Source organism: Pholcus phalangioides, unplaced genomic scaffold (assembly GCF_987345545.1).
Source record: "Pholcus phalangioides strain wild (caught in Gottingen) unplaced genomic scaffold, Ppha-v1.0 ptg000029l_1, whole genome shotgun sequence".
Taxonomy (NCBI): Eukaryota; Metazoa; Arthropoda; class Arachnida; order Araneae; family Pholcidae; genus Pholcus; species Pholcus phalangioides.
In genome coordinates this window covers 4,244,167-4,265,718 of record NW_028301619.1, presented here as the reverse complement: position 1 = coordinate 4,265,718, position 21,552 = coordinate 4,244,167, and the positions used below count along the sequence as shown (strand labels likewise).

At 34.1% G+C, this 21,552-nt stretch overlaps 1 protein-coding gene across 2 annotated transcripts in view; it reads left to right on the top strand.

Annotated features, from left to right (window-relative positions):
* The first annotated feature begins 2,141 nt into the window (after positions 1-2,141).
* LOC149067594 (proliferation-associated protein 2G4) overlaps positions 2,142-21,552 on the top strand; it is a 95,156-nt gene continuing 75,745 nt past the window's right edge. The window contains exons 1-2 of one of the 2 annotated variants that reach the window (XM_089252567.1): positions 2,142-2,507; positions 20,815-20,943. In XM_089252567.1, the coding sequence (XP_089108693.1) occupies positions 2,423-2,507; positions 20,815-20,943 (214 nt within the window). In that variant the 5' untranslated portion in view covers positions 2,142-2,422. The remainder of the gene's footprint in view (positions 2,508-20,814; positions 20,944-21,552) is intronic. The other variant, XM_089252566.1, reaches the window with a different exon arrangement.

Genomic DNA, 21,552 nt, shown 5'->3' with positions numbered 1-21,552 from the left:
CTTAGTACTGGGTCTGAAAGGGATAATTTCAAATGAAGTTCACATGAGTTTCATAAATATGAACGAAATCATACGGAAATACCACTTTAATTTAACCACTTTTATTATTATCTTAGCCCGTACGTGATGCGTGCCATAGCCCACACATCCTGATGCGGGGCCCCTAGGATGGGACCTTTGGCGGGCCCCCAGACCAGACTTTTCACGGGCCCCTTCATAGGAATTTATGGCGTGAAAAAACAAAAAAATGATGAGAATCGTCCCAGGCCCTGTCAGCCTCCCCCTTGTGGGGGGCCATGATGCGTGCACTACACGAATTATACCATAAAACTCAATTAAAATAAGTATGAAGAAGACAGATCCATGTGTGACGTTTTTCTTTTTTAATCTCTTTATTAAATCAAACAAAGTTGGGTTTTTATGCTTGTTTACAAGTTAAATAGCAGTAATGTAATTCCATTCTAGAAGAAGTTTTTCCGACTTCTTCGTCCCTTAATATCCAACCAAGAGATGTGTGGGGGGAGGGATGGGGACGATCACCACACCAAGAGTCTGATAATATGGTAGAATGAATCTGTCCCGTAAAATACGGGACAGTAATGACTAGCAAAAAATGCCTCCTCTGACACATCACTCTGTATTCGCGCCTTGGGGAGTGGGGGGCGTTGACTACTGTTTTTGCACCGGGCGCCAGCCACTAGGTCTAAGACCGGCCCTGATAAAATTATAAGTGATTAAAAGAGTTAAACTCAGAATATCTAGTGCTTGCTATGCCTTTGTTGAGGGGGTAAATGTAGGGTATCTGGCAACACCAGAAAAGAACATTATTACTGGGCAGGTGATGGCAACACCTAGGGAGAACATAGATTGTCAACGACGAGAATGGCCACCTGATCCCAGTCAACAAGAACATCGCCATTTGTATTTTATTATTGTTTAATTATGTAAAGTAGTTTATTTAATAAAACATATATCCCACATACACGTGTACATTAGATTAGTCAACTCCACCTTTGACGCTGGGAGGGGGGATTATCTCCGTCCATGATCGATATCAAGAAGTTAAGAATGGAATTTGGGATGTCGTCCAGGCATGGCCCCCACATCCTGGAGCCGGGCCCCCAGGCCAGGATTTTATGCGGGCCCCCGATGAGATTTTCACGGGCCCCCTTTATGATGAATTTACAGCGTGAAAAAACAAAAAAGGTAAAAATCGTCCCGGGCCGTAGGGCTGGAGCCTTGTCATCCCACCCCTTGTGGGGGCCATGCGTCCAGACCTACAGAGTAAGATTTCAATTTTTTCAATAATTTTAGAATATCCTCTTTGGAGAGAAATATTGGAGGTGAATTGTGTGAATAGTCTTCTTCTTCTTCAATTATACAGTGAACGGAGTCAATAAATGAGTATCGAGGAGGGGAGGTATCTATTGAGAAAAAAACCGAGCAGAACGCTAAATTGAATTTGGCATCCATCTCTGAATGAGAGGATATATTATCTTTATTTGAAATTTTGAGCGATGTGGGGCCAACGGATTTCGGTCTCCAAAACTTTGTGGGATTTGTTTTTGAATAATAAGGTAGTGAATGAGAGAGGTATTTGGCCTTTTAAGTAAAAATAAAGTCTCGGGTGGAGGCTGAAGTTTATAGATTTAAGTGAATTGGATTTGATGGTTTTATATTTGAAAGAAATACGGCGGATTTTTCTCTTTAGATGAATAATATCTCTGGTGATCCACGGATTAAGAAAACACTTAGAGGATACTTTTTTAATTGGAACTGTAGCTAGACACATGGCCCCCACATCCTGAAGCAGGGCCCCTAGGCTGGGATCTTTTATGGGCCCTCCGACCACACTTTCATGGGGCCCCCCGCCATGATGAATTTATAGCATGAAAAAACAAAAAATGATAAAAATCCTCCCGGGCCCCAGGGGTGGAGCCTTGTCAGCCCACCCCTTGTGGGGGCCATGGCTAGACATTTGTAGATAATACTTGTTACACCTGATACACCTGAAAGTGGTCCAAAGGTTGTAAATGTTGTTAGACGAGGATATGGATAGGAAATCATTGAAGTGGGAGCTAAGAATATTTTGCATTACTGAGTAATTTGCTTTGTTAAAATTATGTTTAGGGCGAGTTTGTAGGAAGGAACAGAATGGAGGAGGGGAAAGTCAATGAATGGGATTTTATGGTCTGAGCAACCCTCGAAAATAGAAATGTTAAGGATTGGGATCCGATTGGAGGTAGCAATAAAATGAATTTTAATTTCTAAATATGGATACTTGAAATTTTTAATTCCGAAAATATGAAAGTGACTAAAAAAATAGTTTTCCACCACCACGTTCTGGAAAAAAAGAAGCGGCATTTTGTTTTGTTTTGATGGTGAGTGGCATCTGTGTGATAGCAGTTTAATATTGTGAAAAATGGCAGACAAGGATGAAAGTGAGCCGACTATTGCCCAAGACTTGGTAGTTACCAAATATAAAATGGCAGCTGAAATAACCAATAGTAAGTTAATAAATGATTATTATAACAATTGTGATCATAGATTGTTCGGTTATCATGGTTCAAGCATGTTTGGTCATACACGTGTCAAACTACGTTAAGCGCCCTTATGGCATACTACCATGTGCTTTTTTTATAGTGATTCAATTTATTTTAATTACATCCAATGAATGAAAAAGCACACATTTTTAGTTATTAAAACCATCACAGATATTTAAATGATGATTTTCTTTCTAAGTGATTCCTAGTCACAGTTTTTCTACCACGCATCGGATTGCACGTGAGGTCTCGCACCGGTATGTTATTCGCAAATAAAATGACCCGTTAATGAGAGTGGCTATCAATGATGGATGAAAAGTATTAAAATTTACTTGATTGCCTACACAATTGTTAAATTCTTCCTCATGAATCATGAAAATTTTTTTACCTAGTTGAATTTGCACTTGAGTAGAAATTGTGGCAATTTGAAGTTAAGTAAAATTTCAAAAAATTGTGTTGAGATTTTATTGAGTAATCAAAAGTAATATTATACACTTGACGATCATCATAACTATCCATGCTATATTGACTATTCCATTACAATGACCAGCAGGATAAGTCCCAAATGTTTTCATTTAAGCTGGGTTTTCTTAGGAGCAGGTTTTTTGTGCAACGTGAATTGCCTAGCGCGGCACGCCATCCACTCGCCAATAAGAAAAGCAGTACAACTGTTTTCCTATAGAGTGCAACAAGCTTTACGTTGGGCGTGATTGGCGACTACTTCTGGGGGAGTCAAATGCTTTGTGTGTCGCGTGTTTCTCTGCTCTGCTCTTCTCTTCATTTTTGTTGTTTTCTTAACCTTTAACCTGGAGCATGCAGACGACAGAATAGCTGATGCCAGAACCATGTACTATATAGCCGTCCCGAGCTGATGCGCCACAAATGCACAGTGTGTTTATGTAACACGTTTTCTGCCAATGTGAAATGGTCCAATTCTATTCATATGTGATGCAAAAAGCCTACTCCTGGGAAACCCCGTCTTTACCGACTATCTTATGTGTTTTCCTTTTGATATAACGACCTCCCAATATAACGTCTGTTTTCCGTGGGACAACGGAAGTCATTATAAAGAGCTTCGACTAGCACTGGGTGATATTGAACATTTTACATCGTGGTACATCCTCAACTTTACATCTCAATGTTATATATCAATATGCAGAAGGCTCCCACAAGGGGGAGGATACCCTGCTAAGGTAACATAATCATAGCCTTATGAAAAAACTATTTAAAAAAAAAATTTCATAGCACTATTTCATTATCCTACAAGATTGGTTCGTGCCAAAGCAAAATGACTTGATAACAAAAATAATTTTGGGCCAAAACAGTACAGTATAACCTTGTTTATCCGAACATCAATTTTCCGAACGACTCGGTCAACCGAACACCTTTTCATCATAACTCATTTTCAGTTTTCTATAGTCAATGATGCTCAACAGTTGGTATTTTCTTGGAACTTGAATCTTTTTATCTCTCCCCACTCGATAGCTTCGTTCTATTATACAATAATCCATTTTCAAACAATTGTACATATTGTACCCGTGAGCCATTGATGTAAGTAGGGGAGGATATAGTTATAAAAGATTGGCAAACAAACAATCATGTGAATAGGAGCAGATTTAGCTGCCATATTTTTTTTTGCCTGACGAATTCGTCTTAATTCTGTGGGTGTGCCTATGAGAGCAAGGAGTGCATCTTCTTGACAACAAAACAGTTCTTATCATGGTTTTGCCGGGAAGGGGTGTATCATTTGTTGCTGAATTTAAATGTATTCCTTTGCGTTATCAAATTTGTTTCGAAATCGGTTTTCCGAACTTTTCATTTTTTTAAACACCCTTCCATCCCGATGTATTCAGATAATCAAGGTTTTACTGTACCAACTAGCAACCACAAATAATTCTTTTCTCTTTCTCCTTTCAATATACCTGTATATTGTATTTTTTTCGAGGAGTCTTCCGAAATCCAGTCTGTGAACTTTCTTCCATGATGTATAGCAAATTATGAAGACATGTAAGGTTTTTAAGAAAGATTCCAGACCACTTCCAAAAGCACAGAGCAAAATGTGCAAATTACAATATCCAATGTAAATAAGTCAAGATGAACCAGATGGTTTTACTGTGCTGTCTTTTTTATATAAAGGGATTTATTTACATTTTACTATTCAATGCTGGCAAGATCGTTTTATTACCCCAAAACCCCCTTTCTGCATATGCCTATGTTTGTATGATTTGATATTTCGATACAATTCCCGTTTCATTTTTAAAGTTACTTAAAGTTACTGTCTCTCTTCCCGTCAAGAAGATGGGAACATTGAAGTTTGTAGACCACAATATTAAAGTTTGAAAGCAAGAAAATTAAACCAACAGGGCTGAATTGCACAACTTTTAAAAGAACTGAGTGATACAGAATTTAAGTGTGTGTGCATTGAAGAAAACAACAGTTCTGTATCTTCTTAGAATGAAAGTGGTTGTATGGGAATGGCTTCCTTTATCAATCAACTTTAGTTTAATTTCTTTTGTGAACTTATTTCTGAAAATTTATCTAATTTTAAAATAATTTTTTAAGGTTTTAATCTAAAGGTTTCTAAAATCTTAATAACCAAACTTTTAATCTCTCATCATGACCTGGAGAATATTCTGAAAATATTCTCGAACTAAAAGTTGCCATTGGGGTTGATTATACCAAAAATTATTTTGTTGTAAATGTTTCAGGTAATGAAAACTGATTTATATTTCACAATATAAACAAAATTAGTAAAAAAATTTAAATTATTTAAAAGAAAAATGAATATTCTCGATTATTCTCCAATTTTTACATCCAGGAGAATATTCTCACCTCACATCTCTATGTAGGAGAGATGCAACCCAATTAAAAACACAATCACAAAAATTATAAACAATATATACAGATGATACAATGCCCATAAATATTATGGTTGTCTTATTATCAGTATGGATAGCTTCTCGATTTACCCCAACATGTTTATCGTATTTTTAAACGTGTCAATTGTGTTACAATTTACTATATCTGGGGGTAAGCTATTCCATTTATTAACAACCCTATTAGAGAAAAATTCCCTGAGACACCATAACCTTGCAATCAATACTGGTGTCCCCTTGTAAAGGCAGTCGATTGGCGGTGTACATGGTCCATCCTATCCATCCCGTTGAAAATTTTGAACACTTCAATCATATTTCCCCAACACCTGCGCTCATACAATGTAAACATATTTAAAAAATTAAGTCTCTCTTCATAACTCAATCCCCGTGTGCCAATAAGGACACGCGTAGCTCTTCTCTGCACCCCTTCATCTAAGTCTATGTTCTTCTGTAGGTATGGTCTCCAAAACCTTACAGCATACTCCAGTCCAGGATGAACAAAGCCTCAAAAAAGCGGAAGAATGACTTTAGGAGAACGCGAAGAGACCTTTTGAAAATCAAACCAGGCGTTCTATTCGATTTTTTTGACCACCACTGAACAATGTTCAGAAAACCTAAGCCGCTCATATATGAGAATTCTCAAATCAGTGACCCTAGTTGCATCCAGGATAGTGACACCATTCAACTCATATGGTGTTGCTATCCCGGATGCAACTAGGGTCACCGATTTGGGAATTCTCATCTTCAGCTGCATCTATATTTTTTCAAAAAGAACGTAACTTCTTAGGCCCTTTGCCTCCATTCGTTTCGTCATAAACAAAACATTCTATTTTACCATCTCTTAGGTGATGAATACTGAAGGTATTAAAACTCAGCTGCCAAAATAGTAGATATCTTGCACTGGAATCAGAGATAATACTGTAGCCATATAGTCAATACACAGACAGAGAATATCACTGTTTTCTTGGCAGAGCTTTTTTTAACTTTTTTGATTGAATCAAAATTTTTTGCTCCTGCTTTTATGTCTGCCTACTAATAATTTTGCCACAGCAGTTCGTTTAGCTGATTCACAAAGAACAGGACTTTTTGTCTTAATGTTCAACTCTTCACATGTGCCGCAGTGCCTTTTGCTGGCCTTCAAAATCTCAGAAAAAAGTTTCCCTTGAAGTACTGCCAATAAAACTGGTAAGAAATCTTATCAAGATGAATTTCTTTGAACAGGTCATGCATAGTTTTCACATTGAGATCAGAATTCAAGTAGGTCACTTCTTTCCCAGTATAACGAGCAACCTTAGTCGAAATAATGCGATGTGAGAGTGAATTTTTACCAGTTGGTCATGTTTTATTACGGGGGAGTCTTTCGTCCCCTAATGTCTACAGGGATTTTGTTCAATCTTAAAAGGTCTCTGATTCTCTGAATTCTCTTTTTGGTTACTTGAAAAAGTTTTCATGAAGGCTCATTTACATACATTTTGACGAAGACCAGATTTCAGAAGAACATAGTAAACTGTACAACATTTGGCTTTTCTCTCTTCTGGCACGTTCACTCTGGGTCTTTTTCTACCTACTGGAACTATTTCCATCAAGTCTTGTAGGAAACCATATTGCTCATCTTTTTTTTTTGCATAGAACTGAGTAAACAAAACTGTCAATTTGCCTTCATCAAAGAGCTCAAGACAGTTGCCAGGACAGCAACTAGAAAAAAGTAATTTAAAATAGTTTAAAAAAAAACACTAATTTTTGGAGATAATCAAAACTCAAATAGACCACCTTTAATTTACTCCAAGTGAAATTGTCACTTAACGATGGACAAAGTTTTTCAGCAATTTCTTTCCCAGCATGATTAATATGGGCTTTCCCTTTGAACTTGGCATCCTTAATCGAATTCCGTCTGTAAGATGATGTATTTCTCACTCCTTGTTTCCTTTGCTTAGTTGAGAGGTTTTCCTCCTGACACGAAGAAGAGTGAACAGTCTGATGTTACTTCCATGATTCACTAACGATTACGTTTTATTAATAATGTCAAATAACAACCCTTGGTCAACAAAACAAAAGCAATGTAATACAAGATTACAAGGAAGAAAATTTATCACTGCCCCCACAGGGACTCGAACCCGCTTGCCGGACGAGTGCTCTACCATCTAAGCCAGTGTTTCTCAATCAACGGGCCGTGACATCAATCGTACCGGGCCGCGAGAATATATTCATTACCCTTTCATTTTTCAAAGTATTGTATTTTCACGAATAACTAATTGGTTTATTTCACTATTATGGTACATATTATTTTAGTTTTTCAGTCTAAAAATCATACAAAGGAAGATGAAAAACTCTCTTAGAGTTCCAGACCAAAGGCTTCCAGCCGGCAACCATATAATTATAAATTATAAGATTTTGGAGGATTCCTCTTCCCCTTATCGCACTGAAAATCCTTCGTTTTGTTGCAAGGCCCAAAGCAAAGGAAACATGTCTCTGGTCCTTCCCTCCCCCTCGAAACTAGTATTTTTAATTGTGTTTTTTTCTTTTCGTATTTTTGTGTATCCGTCTTTATGAGACCCAAACAATATAGCAGAAGTGGGGAATGTTTTTCCATACTCTCCGTCCCTTTCCCTGAAAATATCCTACTGCTTCAGGGCTCTCTCTGTTGACAACCAGATGACCCTGTCGTTTGCGTGTCCACGGTTTGCCATTGTCGGCACCACAGAAAATGTCCTGAAGACAAACAATAATGCCATGAGAAAACTCCTTGGAGACTGGAAAAACATCTGTGCTACTCGCCAAGCTGCATAACTTCAAAGGGGAATAATTGTGAGTGATTAGGAAAATTTCCGGGCAATAGAAAACCACCATCGACCATTGGACCCGTTTATTTATGGCCAGTGGTAAAAACCTCTTTACGATTTAGTATGTGTTCTCAGAAAAGGACGAAGTATTTCACATATGCGTGGCAAATCTCAGAGACTAATCAGTGAAGCACCATCTGTATACAGAAAATAGTGTGTTTTTGAATCGGTCATCAAGGTGCACATAACTACTGGTGATAACTCGAATACTGTTTTCTTTGCAAAAACGCAGTGAATTACGTTGCGAGAGTTTTCGTTCTGATTTCTTTTCCAGAGTGTGGATAGGTTCACAAATCTTAATTTTTGTTAAAAAATAGAGAAAAGTTTAAGTTTTAGAGTAGAAAAATCACGATCAAAGTTTTGTAATTTATCAAGTTACACAATTTAACATAAGCATCTATCCTGAATATACCAAAAAGTGTTTCGCCCAAAAATGAACAATTTTCTGCTTTTCAGCGGACTTTTATGGTGAGTTACAATATAGACGATTTTTTTATATCATTACCTTCTTTCTAGCTAAGATTAAATGCAAAGTTCGATTGTAAAATATATTTTACACTAAGTTATTAAAAAAGTGCTAATCAATAAGTGCTGCGTTGATGTCGGCTCGAAAAAATTCTATTGCCCACTATGAATGAAAACTTCATATTTTTACACACTATGCGAAATTAGTCTGTAGAATTGAATATTAAGACGTCTCGATTGATTTGTGATCAATTGAATTTTTTAATGAGGTGGAAGCACCGAAATGAAGCAAACGTTGAGGGGGGCTGAAGGTTGAAGGTTGCCATTTGTCCCGTATATATGGGCTGAAGCACTTATGCAGGAGAGTGAGTGGAGCATTGCATTGTATATTGGTTATTGGTGGCTCAGCCATCTCGTAAAATATATTGGGGGGCGCTCAAACAGCCTCAGTACCCAGGTTCCGGTGCTTAAGCAATGATGATGTTTACTGCAGTTGCTGATGAAACGCTTCGTTTATGTTTTGACTTCTGCACATTATTAATACATTACTGGGAAAAAAATGTTGCATCACTCCGCAAGAAAATAATGAATTCAATTCATTATAAATGGGTTTTAATTAATTAAAATAGATTAAATAAATTAATCAATTAAAGAAGAGTTTAATTGATTAAATGTGTTTTTAATTAATCAGCTCGCAATCAAAATGTAATTGGGGGTTTATTAATTATTAACTTTTGAATGAGTAAACTATTCCAGACCGGGCCGTAAACTCACAGCAATTTGATTCACCGGGTCGCGGTTCCAAAAAGGTTGAGAACCACTGATCTAAGCTATGGAAGCAGATAGAATATTTCAACCTTAGAGCGTATATATGTTGAAAGGCACCGTGCATGGACGGCGTCAACAATCAACTAATGCTTCCATAGCTTAGATGGTAGAGCACTGGTCCGGCAAGTGAGAGACCGGGGTTAGAGTCCCCGTGGGGGCAGTGATGAATTTTCTTCCTTGTAATCTTCATCTCCACAAATAACCAGTCTTTCGATGAATCTTGTATTGACAAGTGGAGAGGACATTTCTAAAAGCAATGTAAACGAAGAAAATCATCTTATGTCAGTAACCTAACAGGAAGCCCTGCTGTCACCTGTTAGCATTCTTGAGAACTAAATATAAAAAGGGGTCATGTCCTGGACTAGACACCTTCTTACTTTTAACTTTTGTTTTTTCTCAGCATCTGGAGGCAACACTTGACCCATTTTACCATAAAACGATGTGTTGGCGTCTCTATTACACGAATCCATCAAAACATAAAAATTCAAAAAATGTGACATTACCCTTTTTTACATTTAGCGATTCACGAATATTCTTGAGAATACTCTGGAAAGATTGCTATTATAAATAACTTGAGAATAACATAGCTGCCAAGTCTCCCGAATTTTAGCTTCATCTCTCGACCTCCCGAAAAGTTCTTAAATCTCCCAAATTTTTACAAAAATCACAAAAAATCCCTAATTGTCCCTAAAAATTCCCTACTTCATTTTTAAAAAAAAATCCCCTCTTATGAAAACCATCCCTAAGGAATTGTGGGGCAGTCTTTTGCCGGTTTTTTTTTTCCTTTCGAAATGACGTCACATGTCGTAAATGGGAAAATTCCCTTTTGCAAGAAATTTTACAAACCCTCTGATGGTGACAAGAAAGCTGTTTATCTTATCGTGCAGGGAAATAGCTTAGCAGCCAATAGTCCTGGATAATAATTGAAGATTATAGTGATGCGCATGTGGTCAAAATTTCTTTTGTTGAAGTTACGTACGTGCGATATAACAAAACATGAATACTGACAAGCAAAAACATATTTAATCAATTATAAAGATACTTATTAAACGATGAATTTCCTTTCATCAAATGTTCCAGAAAAGGGCAGACTTTTCCTTTTTTTACAAGTTATGTTACGGACATAAACATAGATCATGGGGGAAAGACTGACATCACTCATGTGAAATGGAAAAAAAAAACATCAAGCAAGTGTCACAAAAGTCAGTGTTCTTCAAAAATTGACGTTTTTTTCCCTTCATCTTCCGATGGTTTTGGGGTCATTCGCGCAGAATGTTTGTTCACGTCGTTTCTGATTGAACACAATATTTATTTATTTCTTCTATTTTAAACAAAAATAGTTGTTTGTCTTATCGTGCAGGGAAATAGCTTAGCAGCCAATAGTCCTGGATAATAATTGAAGATTATAGTGACAAGCATGCAGGGCTGTCTCAAGAGCATCATGGGCCCCATTGCCAATTGATTTTAATGAGGCCCTACCTGGCAAATTGTCGAAAATTTGAACTATTCTCATGTTTGAGCCCCCCCTTTCCTAGAGATGTAAAATTCTCGAGTGAGAATATTCTCATCGAGGAACTACTATTATAAATAACTTGAGAATATTCTCCTGTTATTTATAATATAGTTACATATAATATTCTTATAGAAAATAATAAGAATTATTCTGAAGTTATTAATAATAGTGCTTCTCTTCAGTTACCAAAATCTTTCCAGAGAGTATTATCAAAAATATATGTAATAACATATAATAATCTCAATAAATAACTTGAGAATAATTATTATTTTCGATAAGAATATTCTCTAGTAATTTATAATAGTAGTCCTTTGAGAGAGAATATTCTCTGTCCCTGTCTCTCTTTCTATTCAAGATGAGAATATTGAAGTTTGTAGACCACAATATTAAAGTTTGAAAACAAGAAAATTAAACCAACATGGTTGAATTGCACAACTTTTAAAGAAATGTGAGTGATACAGAATTTAAGTGTATGTGCATTGAAGAAAACAACAGTTCTGTAACTTAGAATAAAGGTGATTATATAAGAATAGCTTCCTTTATAAATGAACTTTGATTCATGGGTGGAGATGCGGAGGGGGGGTCGACAGATCTAATGCATATATGTATAGCCTAGATGAATCAACATCATTATCTCGCCCCCCCCCCCCCAGACTTCCAAGTCTATCTCCGCCTATGCTTTGATTTAATTTCTTTTGTTGTGAACTTATTTCTGAAAATTTATATAATTTTAAAATAATTTTTTAAGGTTTTAATCTAAAAATTCCTCAAATCTTTATAACCAAACTTTTAAAACCCTCTCATCATGAACTTATGAGAGGGTGAAACTTACAACCCAATGACAACTTACTCTCTCAAACTAAAGTTGTCATTGGGAGGTGATTATATCAAAAAAATTTTCATGTAAATGTTTCAGGCAATGAAAACTGATTTATATTTTACAATATAAACAAAATTAGTAAAAAAAATTTAAACTATTTAAAAGAAAAATGAATATTCTCGATTATTCTCCAATTTTTTCTCGTTCTCCGAGAATATTCTCACCTCACATCTCTACTCCTTCCTTGAGGCCCGGGTAGGCTCATGCGTTAAGACGGCACTACGCGCATGTGGTCAAAACTTTTTTCTTTGTTGAAGTTACATATGTGCAATAAGAAAACATGAATGCTGATAAGCAAAAAAAAATATTTAATTAATTTTAAAGATACTTATCTTGATGAATTTCCTTTCATCTAACGTTCCAGAAAAAAACAGACTTTTTCTTTTTGTGTTGAGGACATCAACGTGGGTCATGGTGGAAAGACTGGCCTCATCACACATGTGAAATCAAAAAAAACAACAAGCAAGTGTCACAAAAATTCACGTGTTCTTCAAAAATTTGCTCTTTTTCCCTTCATCTTCCGATGATTTTGGGGCCATTCGTGCAGAGCGAATGTTTGTTCACATCGTTTCTCTGATTGAACACAATATCTTTTTTTAGATCACCATTGAAGTTTTGGCCTCCAATTTCACTTGTTTTTTGAGTAGGGATTTTATTCCCTATGCTTTAATATTTATGTGGGGAAAATCCCTATTTTGTTTGGAAAAATCCCTTTTGGATTTATTTACCCCTTTTTGTAGTATAAAATACGGGTCAGCACAAAAATCTCCCTAATTTTCATTTTCAAAAGTTGGCAGCTATGGAATGCAAAGTAGTAGCCACTTTCGTAAAAATGTGTAGTTTTTTTAGATAAAAAAATTCCTTTTTGCTAAAGGAATTTTTTTATCTAGCTTAAACCCTAAAACTATTATAAATAACAGGAGAATATTTTCATCGAGAATGATGAGAATATTCTCAAGTTGTTTATAATAGTAGTCCTTCCAGAGAATATTCTCCTAAAGATTATTCTCGAGGATTTCACATCTCTAACATGCAGATAACTCAACACTACCACCATAACTCAACATTTATTATTCCAATAGATGAGTTGACATAATACTAAATTCAATGGGGTAAAAACCTTAACTCGACACAAGATAGCTAAACCTTGCTTGTGAGTTAACTGTGATACCTACTGTGTTATCACAACTAATTTTTTGAAATCTTTATGGATTGGCAGTTAATAAATTTCCATGACATTCCTCTCGTATATTTCAACAATTCTCTGTTGTTGTTGTTGTGTTTTTTTTTTTGTCATTTGTTGGTTGAAAATACTTCCTCATATCTCAGGGTTAAGGTCACTTTTCAGAGCCTGGAAACTCGACTCATGGTCTATGGAAGTCGGACAATATCTTAAATTTATAAGCGAGACACGGTTGAACAAGAAAATAAAACTTTTTTTAGATCAAATTTTTTTTACATTAGAAAAAAAATTAAGTTTTCCCATTTAAATTTTGGCAACTGCACTGCTCATTTGCAAATAATGGATATTTTGATACACTTGTGATTTTTTTCCTCATAATTCGGGATTATTCTGAAACTTTATGTAGAAAATTTTACAGATTTTTTTTTTTTGTTAATTTGTAGATGATGGAATGAAATTGATCAACTGTATGTTATGGTAAATGTGATAATGGTTATTATGTACCATAACCGGTTATTATAAACTTACCAATCATCTTGTTAAGTTTGATAAATTTATCACTTAGAGGAGATTATGCATAATACCCAAGTGTTTCATTGATAAATATTATTTCTTTCAAATCAAGCGTAACTCCAGTCTATCGCCATGGGCAATTTACTACCGAATGAGTTGTGCCGGAAGTGTGAGTGTAGAGATGTGAATATTCTTGGAGAGCAAGAATATTCTCCTGGATGTAAAAATTGGAGAATAGTCGAGAATATTCATTTTTCTTTTAAATAATGAAAAAAAAATTAATTTTTATTTATATTATGAAATATAATTCAGTTTTTAATGCCTAGAACATTTAAAACAAAACCATTTTTGACATAATCATCTCATAATGACAACTTTTAGTTCGAGAATATTCTCATGATGGTTATGAAGATTTTAGAAACTCTAAAAAAGTTATTTCAAATTAGATAAATTTTCAGAAATTAGTTCAAAACAGAGAGTAAAACAAAAGTTGATTGGCAAAGGAAGCTATTCTTATGTAATCATCATTCTAGGCAGATATTCAAGTGTTATTTTCTTCAATGCACATGCACTTAAATTTTGTATCACTAATATTTCTTTGCAAGTTGTACAATTCAGTTATGTTGGTTTCATTTTCTTACTTTCAAACTTTAATATTGTGGGCTACAAATTTCAATATTCCCATCTTCTTGGCGGGAAGAGAGACGGGGGACAGAGAATAAGGTCAGGTGGGGTAAAATGGTCATAAAAAGAGGTGTTTTCATCTTTGAAGAGGTATAACCATATGACTTTTTCAAAAATAGGATATCTTTTGGCTGATATTTTACATTACATTCTTAGAGAGTATATTAGCACATTTTTCAAAAATATTTTTTGAGTGTAACAGTTTTTTTTCTGCAACTTTTTAGACCTCACTTTTATGACCACTTTACCCCATGGGGTGGGGTAAAGTGAGTAGTGCATGGGGTAAAATGGTCATACCAAATAATAATGAAATTTTAAGAAAATAATCAGTGGGCATTGAAATTTTATTTAACACATTTATCAAACAATCATTCTATACTTTTAAATTTATAACTTTTAATGTACTCTGTAGTTATAAAGCTCGGCTTCATTACGATCTTCAAATACAACTGATCTCTTATTTTATCTATGTCCTTATTTTCTGGAAAGGTATAAAAATTCATTATTTAAGCTTTTTCAAGATATTCAAAAGATAATAAATCCTTATTAATCACTTGTCTGATAATTTGCATTATTGGTTTTTGTTCTCTTCATAATAAACCAGCACCCCACACACACAGCCTTCTGACATTTTTCATAAAGTTTGAATAGTTATAGATTTGTCAGATCTTCCAGAAATTTTTTTTTTGGCTATGGGAGTTTAATGTAATTTTTGCATATTTATTTTGTGGCAGTCAAAGTTCAACTATTTCCTTAATTAAGATTTCTCCTATTCTATTCTGAACATGTTTTCATTTTGCCCTTGAGCTCTGTATTACCCTTTCGTTTACAGCTGAGATTAACGAGGGCAAGGTAGTCGGTATATGGCTTGTTTCAAGTCTCTCATCAGACACAACACTGATATTAGCTAATTTTGACACTTTCTAAGTTCAAGTCAGCCACTCATGCAGTTGATTCTGTATCTTTACTTCCCTTGGTTGTGAATTGTGAAAGTTCAACATCTACAAAAGGGGTGGGGGGTTGTTCACATTGAGCAAGAGATTTCAAGCCTTCAATACTAGTCTCCTTTGCATGGTAACCGTGATTTTCTTCTAGAATCCTTTTGTCTTGACTTGTTAATGATCCATCTTCCTTAAGTCATATGGAATCTTTAACTCATGTTCTTGCAGCTCACATGATACTCTAACGCTCTTTCCAACAGCTAACAATACTAATGGAAGAATGTTAGAGTACTGTTGTATATTCTTTTCACATATAGGTTCAAACACCTACTTTCCAAGTGCATGTTTGCTCTGGAAAAGAAAAAAATTAAACTACATTAAATAAAAAGTAAATTGAGTAAAAAAAATCTTACAAGTTCAATTATATGTTAGCAAAATAGCTCCTAGCAACTAAGTGTTAGTTAAGCCTAATGCTATGACCACTTTACCCCACATTGTTTAAATTACTATAAAATATGAAGTATAATGATTACAACTTACCAGTGCATGGAATAGTGTTCTTGAGATACTTCTGGAGTGCCCTGTACAGCCAATCTATAAAAAGTTTTAGCAACTAAAATGGTAGAGAGAAGTTATTCAGCCACTCAAAAAATGGAACCCGAGCTTCAACAACAAAAAAAAATGTTCATTTCCACTAAAATGTTGCTTGGCATTATATTTTAGGTGAAAAACTTAGCTACTAGCAAGTGAAAGTTAAAACAGAAATTTGGTAGTAATATCAATTGAAATTCTTAAGTTATGCCATTTTATGTTCAGTATGACCATTTTACCCCACCTGACCACTTTTCCCCACTTGACCCTATTCTCTCGTAGGATTACTATTATAAATTACTAGCGAATATTCTTATTAAAAATAATGAGAATTATTCTCAAGTTATTTAGAGATTGTTTATTATAATATGTTATTACAAATATTCTTGCGAATATTCTCCGGAAGGACTATTATAAATAACTAGAGAATAATTCTTATTAGTTTCTATAAGAATATTCTCCAGTAATTTATAATAGTCCTTCCAGAGAAATACTCTCAAGTTATTTATGGAGATTATTTATTATATAATACATACTACAGTCGAATACCGTTATAGCAAAAATTAATCTCATTTTAACAAACGCTTTTCTAATTTCCCAGATAAGTTTACGTAGGGACATTTTTAAATAACCTGGAATTCCTTTATAACGAAATTTTGTTATAACAAAGTGATTTCTCTACTGTCTCTTGGAGTTCGTTATAACGGGATTCGACTGTATTACAAATATTCTTGAGGGGGAATACTGTTATAAATAACTGGAAATATTCTCATCGAGGAGAATATTCACGAATATTCTCTGAAAGCACTATTATAAATAACTTGAGAATCATTATTTTACATAAGAAATATAGTTATTCTACAGTAATTTATAATACTAGTCTTTCTGGAGAATATTCTCAAGAATATTATATATAACTACATTACAAATAACAAGAATATTTTCAAGAATAAAAATTATTCTTGTTATTTATGATAGTCCTTGCAAGGTATATTCTCTTATAATTTTATAATAGTAGTCCTTCAGGAGAATATTCTCGTAAAGATTATTCTCGAGAATTTTACATCTCTAGTTTTGTTATCCAGAGACATAAAAAATCGATTTGCATAAAGTAACTCAGTGTTACAGTACTATAAAATGGTGGAAATTAAATTGCAGTACTATAAAATGGTGGAAATTAAAAAATGTCGTATATTTCTGTCCTCTAATTTCTTACTGAAATTCACAAAAATATTAAAATATCTAACTATTTCTTGGACATCCTTTTTATTTCCTCACAGTTGTAAACAACATGACTGATGCATGTACTTAAGTTTCATTATTGTGGAAATATTCTTTTCCTTTTTTTTCTATGAATATTTGTGGCATCTTATAATTATGTCTCCCACTGCACGTGCATCAGGATTGGGTTTTTGCCGGAAAAAATTGGTAAAAATTATTCTTTTTACTCAAGACATACCAAACTTGGTTTTTAAATTACAAAATATTCTTTTTAATATCAAAACTTAAAAAACATGTGAAACTTAAAAATTACATGGTAAAAAAACAAATATTCAGCAACCAAAAATATGAAAACATATTCAAATGAAATATGCATCAGCCAGATTTGTTATAAAAATTCGTAAGTAAAAGACTTTATGATTATTTATGTATAGAATTGAAAACATAGAAATTCAATTTTTTAATTCTATAAATATTTGCCAGGTGGCAAAAATATTTACTTTATCCAAATAAAATATGCATCATCTCCAGATTTGTTATAAAAAATTGATAAGTATAAGGCTTTATAATTATTTATTCATAAACTTCAAAACACATAAATCAATTTTTTTTATTTTATGAATTTTTGTCAGGACGGTTTTTACCACTGCTGCAAAAACTTTCCAACCCTGACATGCATAATATACATTTTTATCGGGCCTTATTGCCGGCAGATAGCCGTAAAAGTGCCGTAATTTCCAATATGTAACTGGGAGAAAATTCGCAGGGGAATAAAAACTCCAAAATTTGACAATTGCACGGCCCCTCATTGAGGGCAGCAACTAGATATACCTCATCTTATTTTTCAAAAACCTACGTGTATATCAGTATAGTGTACAAAGTAGTAAAACCACTTTTTTCAAGGTCGCGTGATCATGATACATGGTAAAAAGAAAAAAAAAGTTGGGGAAGTTTTTCTCCCTACACTACCTAAAACTAGTAAAGAACGCATCCCGGAGGACACGTGAACAAAATTTTTATGAGTCCTTTTCTGAAATTCCGGGTATTTGACTCATTATAGCGCGTCAATGGCATCTTTGCAGGATGACCAGCAACTTTCATTTCCCCCTAATATTTTCTTCATCTCGACGCCTCTGGCTGTATGTATGTATGAGGTTCTGAAAGCTCTTGCAGCAACTTTAGAATGCAACTTCTGAAATGCAACTCATTCTAATGCATGTTCCTTTCCACCACATAACAGCACCAATGTGTTCTGCAGAGTTTCTGCAACATTCCTCTTTCCAGAAAGTCTTATTTTTCTTGACATTTGGGTAGTTTTAAAAGAATTCCATCTCATGACATACCTTCTGCAGTTTCCAAATAGTGAATAAATTCTGATCCACGCTCATCTTTGCTTGACCCTTTGTCTATTGATGGTACTTTGAAGTACCAGGTTATCTAATTTGTTATGTACGAACACATGCCAAGGATCCAAGATTTTTCTCATTGTTTCCTTTATCATTGCTTTTTCTTTATTCTATTGAATTTCAAGCTATTATGAATAATTAGTCTGAATACCCGTTTTGAACAGTTCTGTTTCCTCTGAGAATTGGGGTAGTTTTTGTATAGTTACTTTTGTTTAAAGGAAAATAAAAAAGAACTTCCCTCTGTGTCACAAATGTAAATGTAATTAATAGAGCCCGGAAGTTTACGCACTAAAAAAAGACATTTATAATTTTTGGAAGGAAGAAAAATAACTGAAAACAAAAGGTATTAAGTATCCGAAAATTAGCTGAAAAATCGGTTGCATTTAATCCGTCTATTGCTTTAGTTATAGTCCATAATAACTCCATTATTATCCAAGTTAAACTGATTTCAAGTCAAAAATAAAATGTTACTAGACCCTCAGGATTAATCGAATTCTAGGGACACAATTACCAGATGTGGAGCCCGTAAAGAAAATTATGTGTGGGGCTCCCTCGAGTTTCGAATAATTCTCATTTATTTGTTGTATTATTTGGAATAATCATTTTCATTTCTATAGTTGGAACATTGCTATCATGTTCTATTTTTGTAAGAAGAAAAAATTCTTTTTTTATTCATATTACCACTTATAAACTCCTTTAAGCCTAGGGAACTGTATGGCGGCATCTGTCACACACACCTGAATGGCGCAACTCTTGTTAATATAATTGAATACTAAATATGTGTGTTTATAATAAATAGCCATGGTTCTTTGCAATGCATTTATGGTGCAAAAAACGAAATCAAAACAACATTGTTCCCAGAGCCCTGTCTGCTCCTACTCTGTTTTGTGTGAGCCATGACGTCAATTCAAGACCTATTAGGACAATCATTGGTCTGCTATACACATAATACGCAGTTGCCTGAGCGAGACACGTGAAGCCAGTGGGAAAACAAATTTCTAATATTCCAACACTGGCTGCATTCATCTGAAACCAAATCATTCACGTCTAACACCATCCTGTCAAAGCAAAGTTATTGCATGCCAACACCAATCTCTCAGATCACATGGTTGCGTCTAATAGGGGTTGCAATTGAGACAGACTTTCTGATGATAATTAATACTGAGTGTTGGAAAATTTTAAAAAAAGAGCAATTCTTTTGAAGTTCTCAATGCCCAAAATATCCAAGTTTTATGGATGACCTCTGAAATTCACTAATAAACTTAAAACTAAGCATTATGTATTAAAATAGACATTTATGGCACGAAAATTTCAAAAAAGGCATAACATTTTTCCTGAACTTCCAGACTCTAGTAATCAATTTACCATTATTTGCTATATTTTTTTTTAATTATTCATAAACCATAACATAAATAAACATATATAACTTTTTCATTTTGAAGACATTTATTACCAAGTAAAAATAAGGTGAAGTTATTTATTGTAACTTCAAGAATATTCTCTAGAATCTTTTAAAAGATTATTACTAAGAATTTTAGGTCTATAAAAATAACTGGAGAATATTCTGATCAAAAATAATAAGAATATTCTCAAATTAGTTAAATAATACCTTCCAGAGAATATTCTCCTGTATTATCCTCCATGAGAATATTCTCCTGTATTATCCTCCATGAGAATATTCTCAAGTTATTTATAAAGAATATTTATTATAATATAAATTATTATGAATATTCTGGAGAATCCTCTCTAGAAGGACTATTAGACCCTATAAATAACTGGAGAATATTCTTATTGAGAATAACAAGAATATTCCCCAGTAATTTATAAAAGTGGTCCTTCCAGAGAATATTCTCGAATATTATATATAACTATATTATAAATAACAGGAGAACATTCTCATCAAGAATGATAAGAATATTTATCATTCTTATCAAAATTAATTGTACTTTACTATTATAAAGTTATTTATAATAGTAGTGCTTGTCTCTCTCCCTCCCTCCAGAGAATATTCTCGGCAATTTTACATCTCCACTTTTCAGTGTATTCTGTGATCCTCATCAAACCATCTATTTTCCATCTGCTGGGAAAAGATCAGAAAGATCAAAAAGTTGGTGTCCCTTGAGTTGTATGGCATACCGACTAGTGCAGAATTCATTGCTGATTCTATGTTACATCCAGGTGAACAAACTCAATTTCAGAGGTTAGACTAGTCAGTGTTAAATTCAAGTTGGTACAACAAGGGATAAAGTATTGTGATACAAGCTTTTAGATAGAAGTTTTACTAATTGGATGATCACCATTTGTTTAAATGAATTTTTATTCATTTGCAGGGGTGTTACTGCAGTTGATTGAGAGATGTCAACCGGGTGTCAGTATTATCACGATTTGCAAATTAGGTGATCAGCTTTTAGAGACTGAAACTAGTAAAGTTTTCAAGAAGCAGAAGGAAATCAAAAAAGGTTTGTGATTTTCTGTTTTGAAAATCTCATCAAAAGTTCAGACAAAAGTGTGACAAATAAATTTAAAAAAACTGAAAAAGCCATTTTAAAAAGCTGAAAAAGCCAAGTGTATGTTCACTCAGATTTTCTTCAAATTAGATACAGGTGCTGTCAAAGTATGAAAATGCCCAAATTTTTTAAGTATCTAAATTATTACTCTCTTAAATCTCGTATTTGTGGAGCTTCATGGATTTAAACATTTTGACAAAGACAAAACCATTGGAAAAATCAAACAAAGAAGGATTGTTTTTTTTTTTCATAAAATTTATATTTTAATTTGGCTATTTTTATATTTCGACAGTACGTGTACCAAATTTGAAAGAAAAAAAAATCCAAGTCAATTATGCTTCTGACTTTCAATTTTTTTGGTTGATTTGTTATGGCGTGAGCCGTCTGTAAAACATGAAATAAAGTACATTTCCTTTTGATTTTGTGATCATTTACTCATCTACATACAAAGTCACAACAGGCACATTTCCCAATAAGGCGGCTGAAAAATTATGCCCATAAAAAATATGGATGTCAAATATAACCAAAACAACCAATACACAATCACCTAAAATATACAGG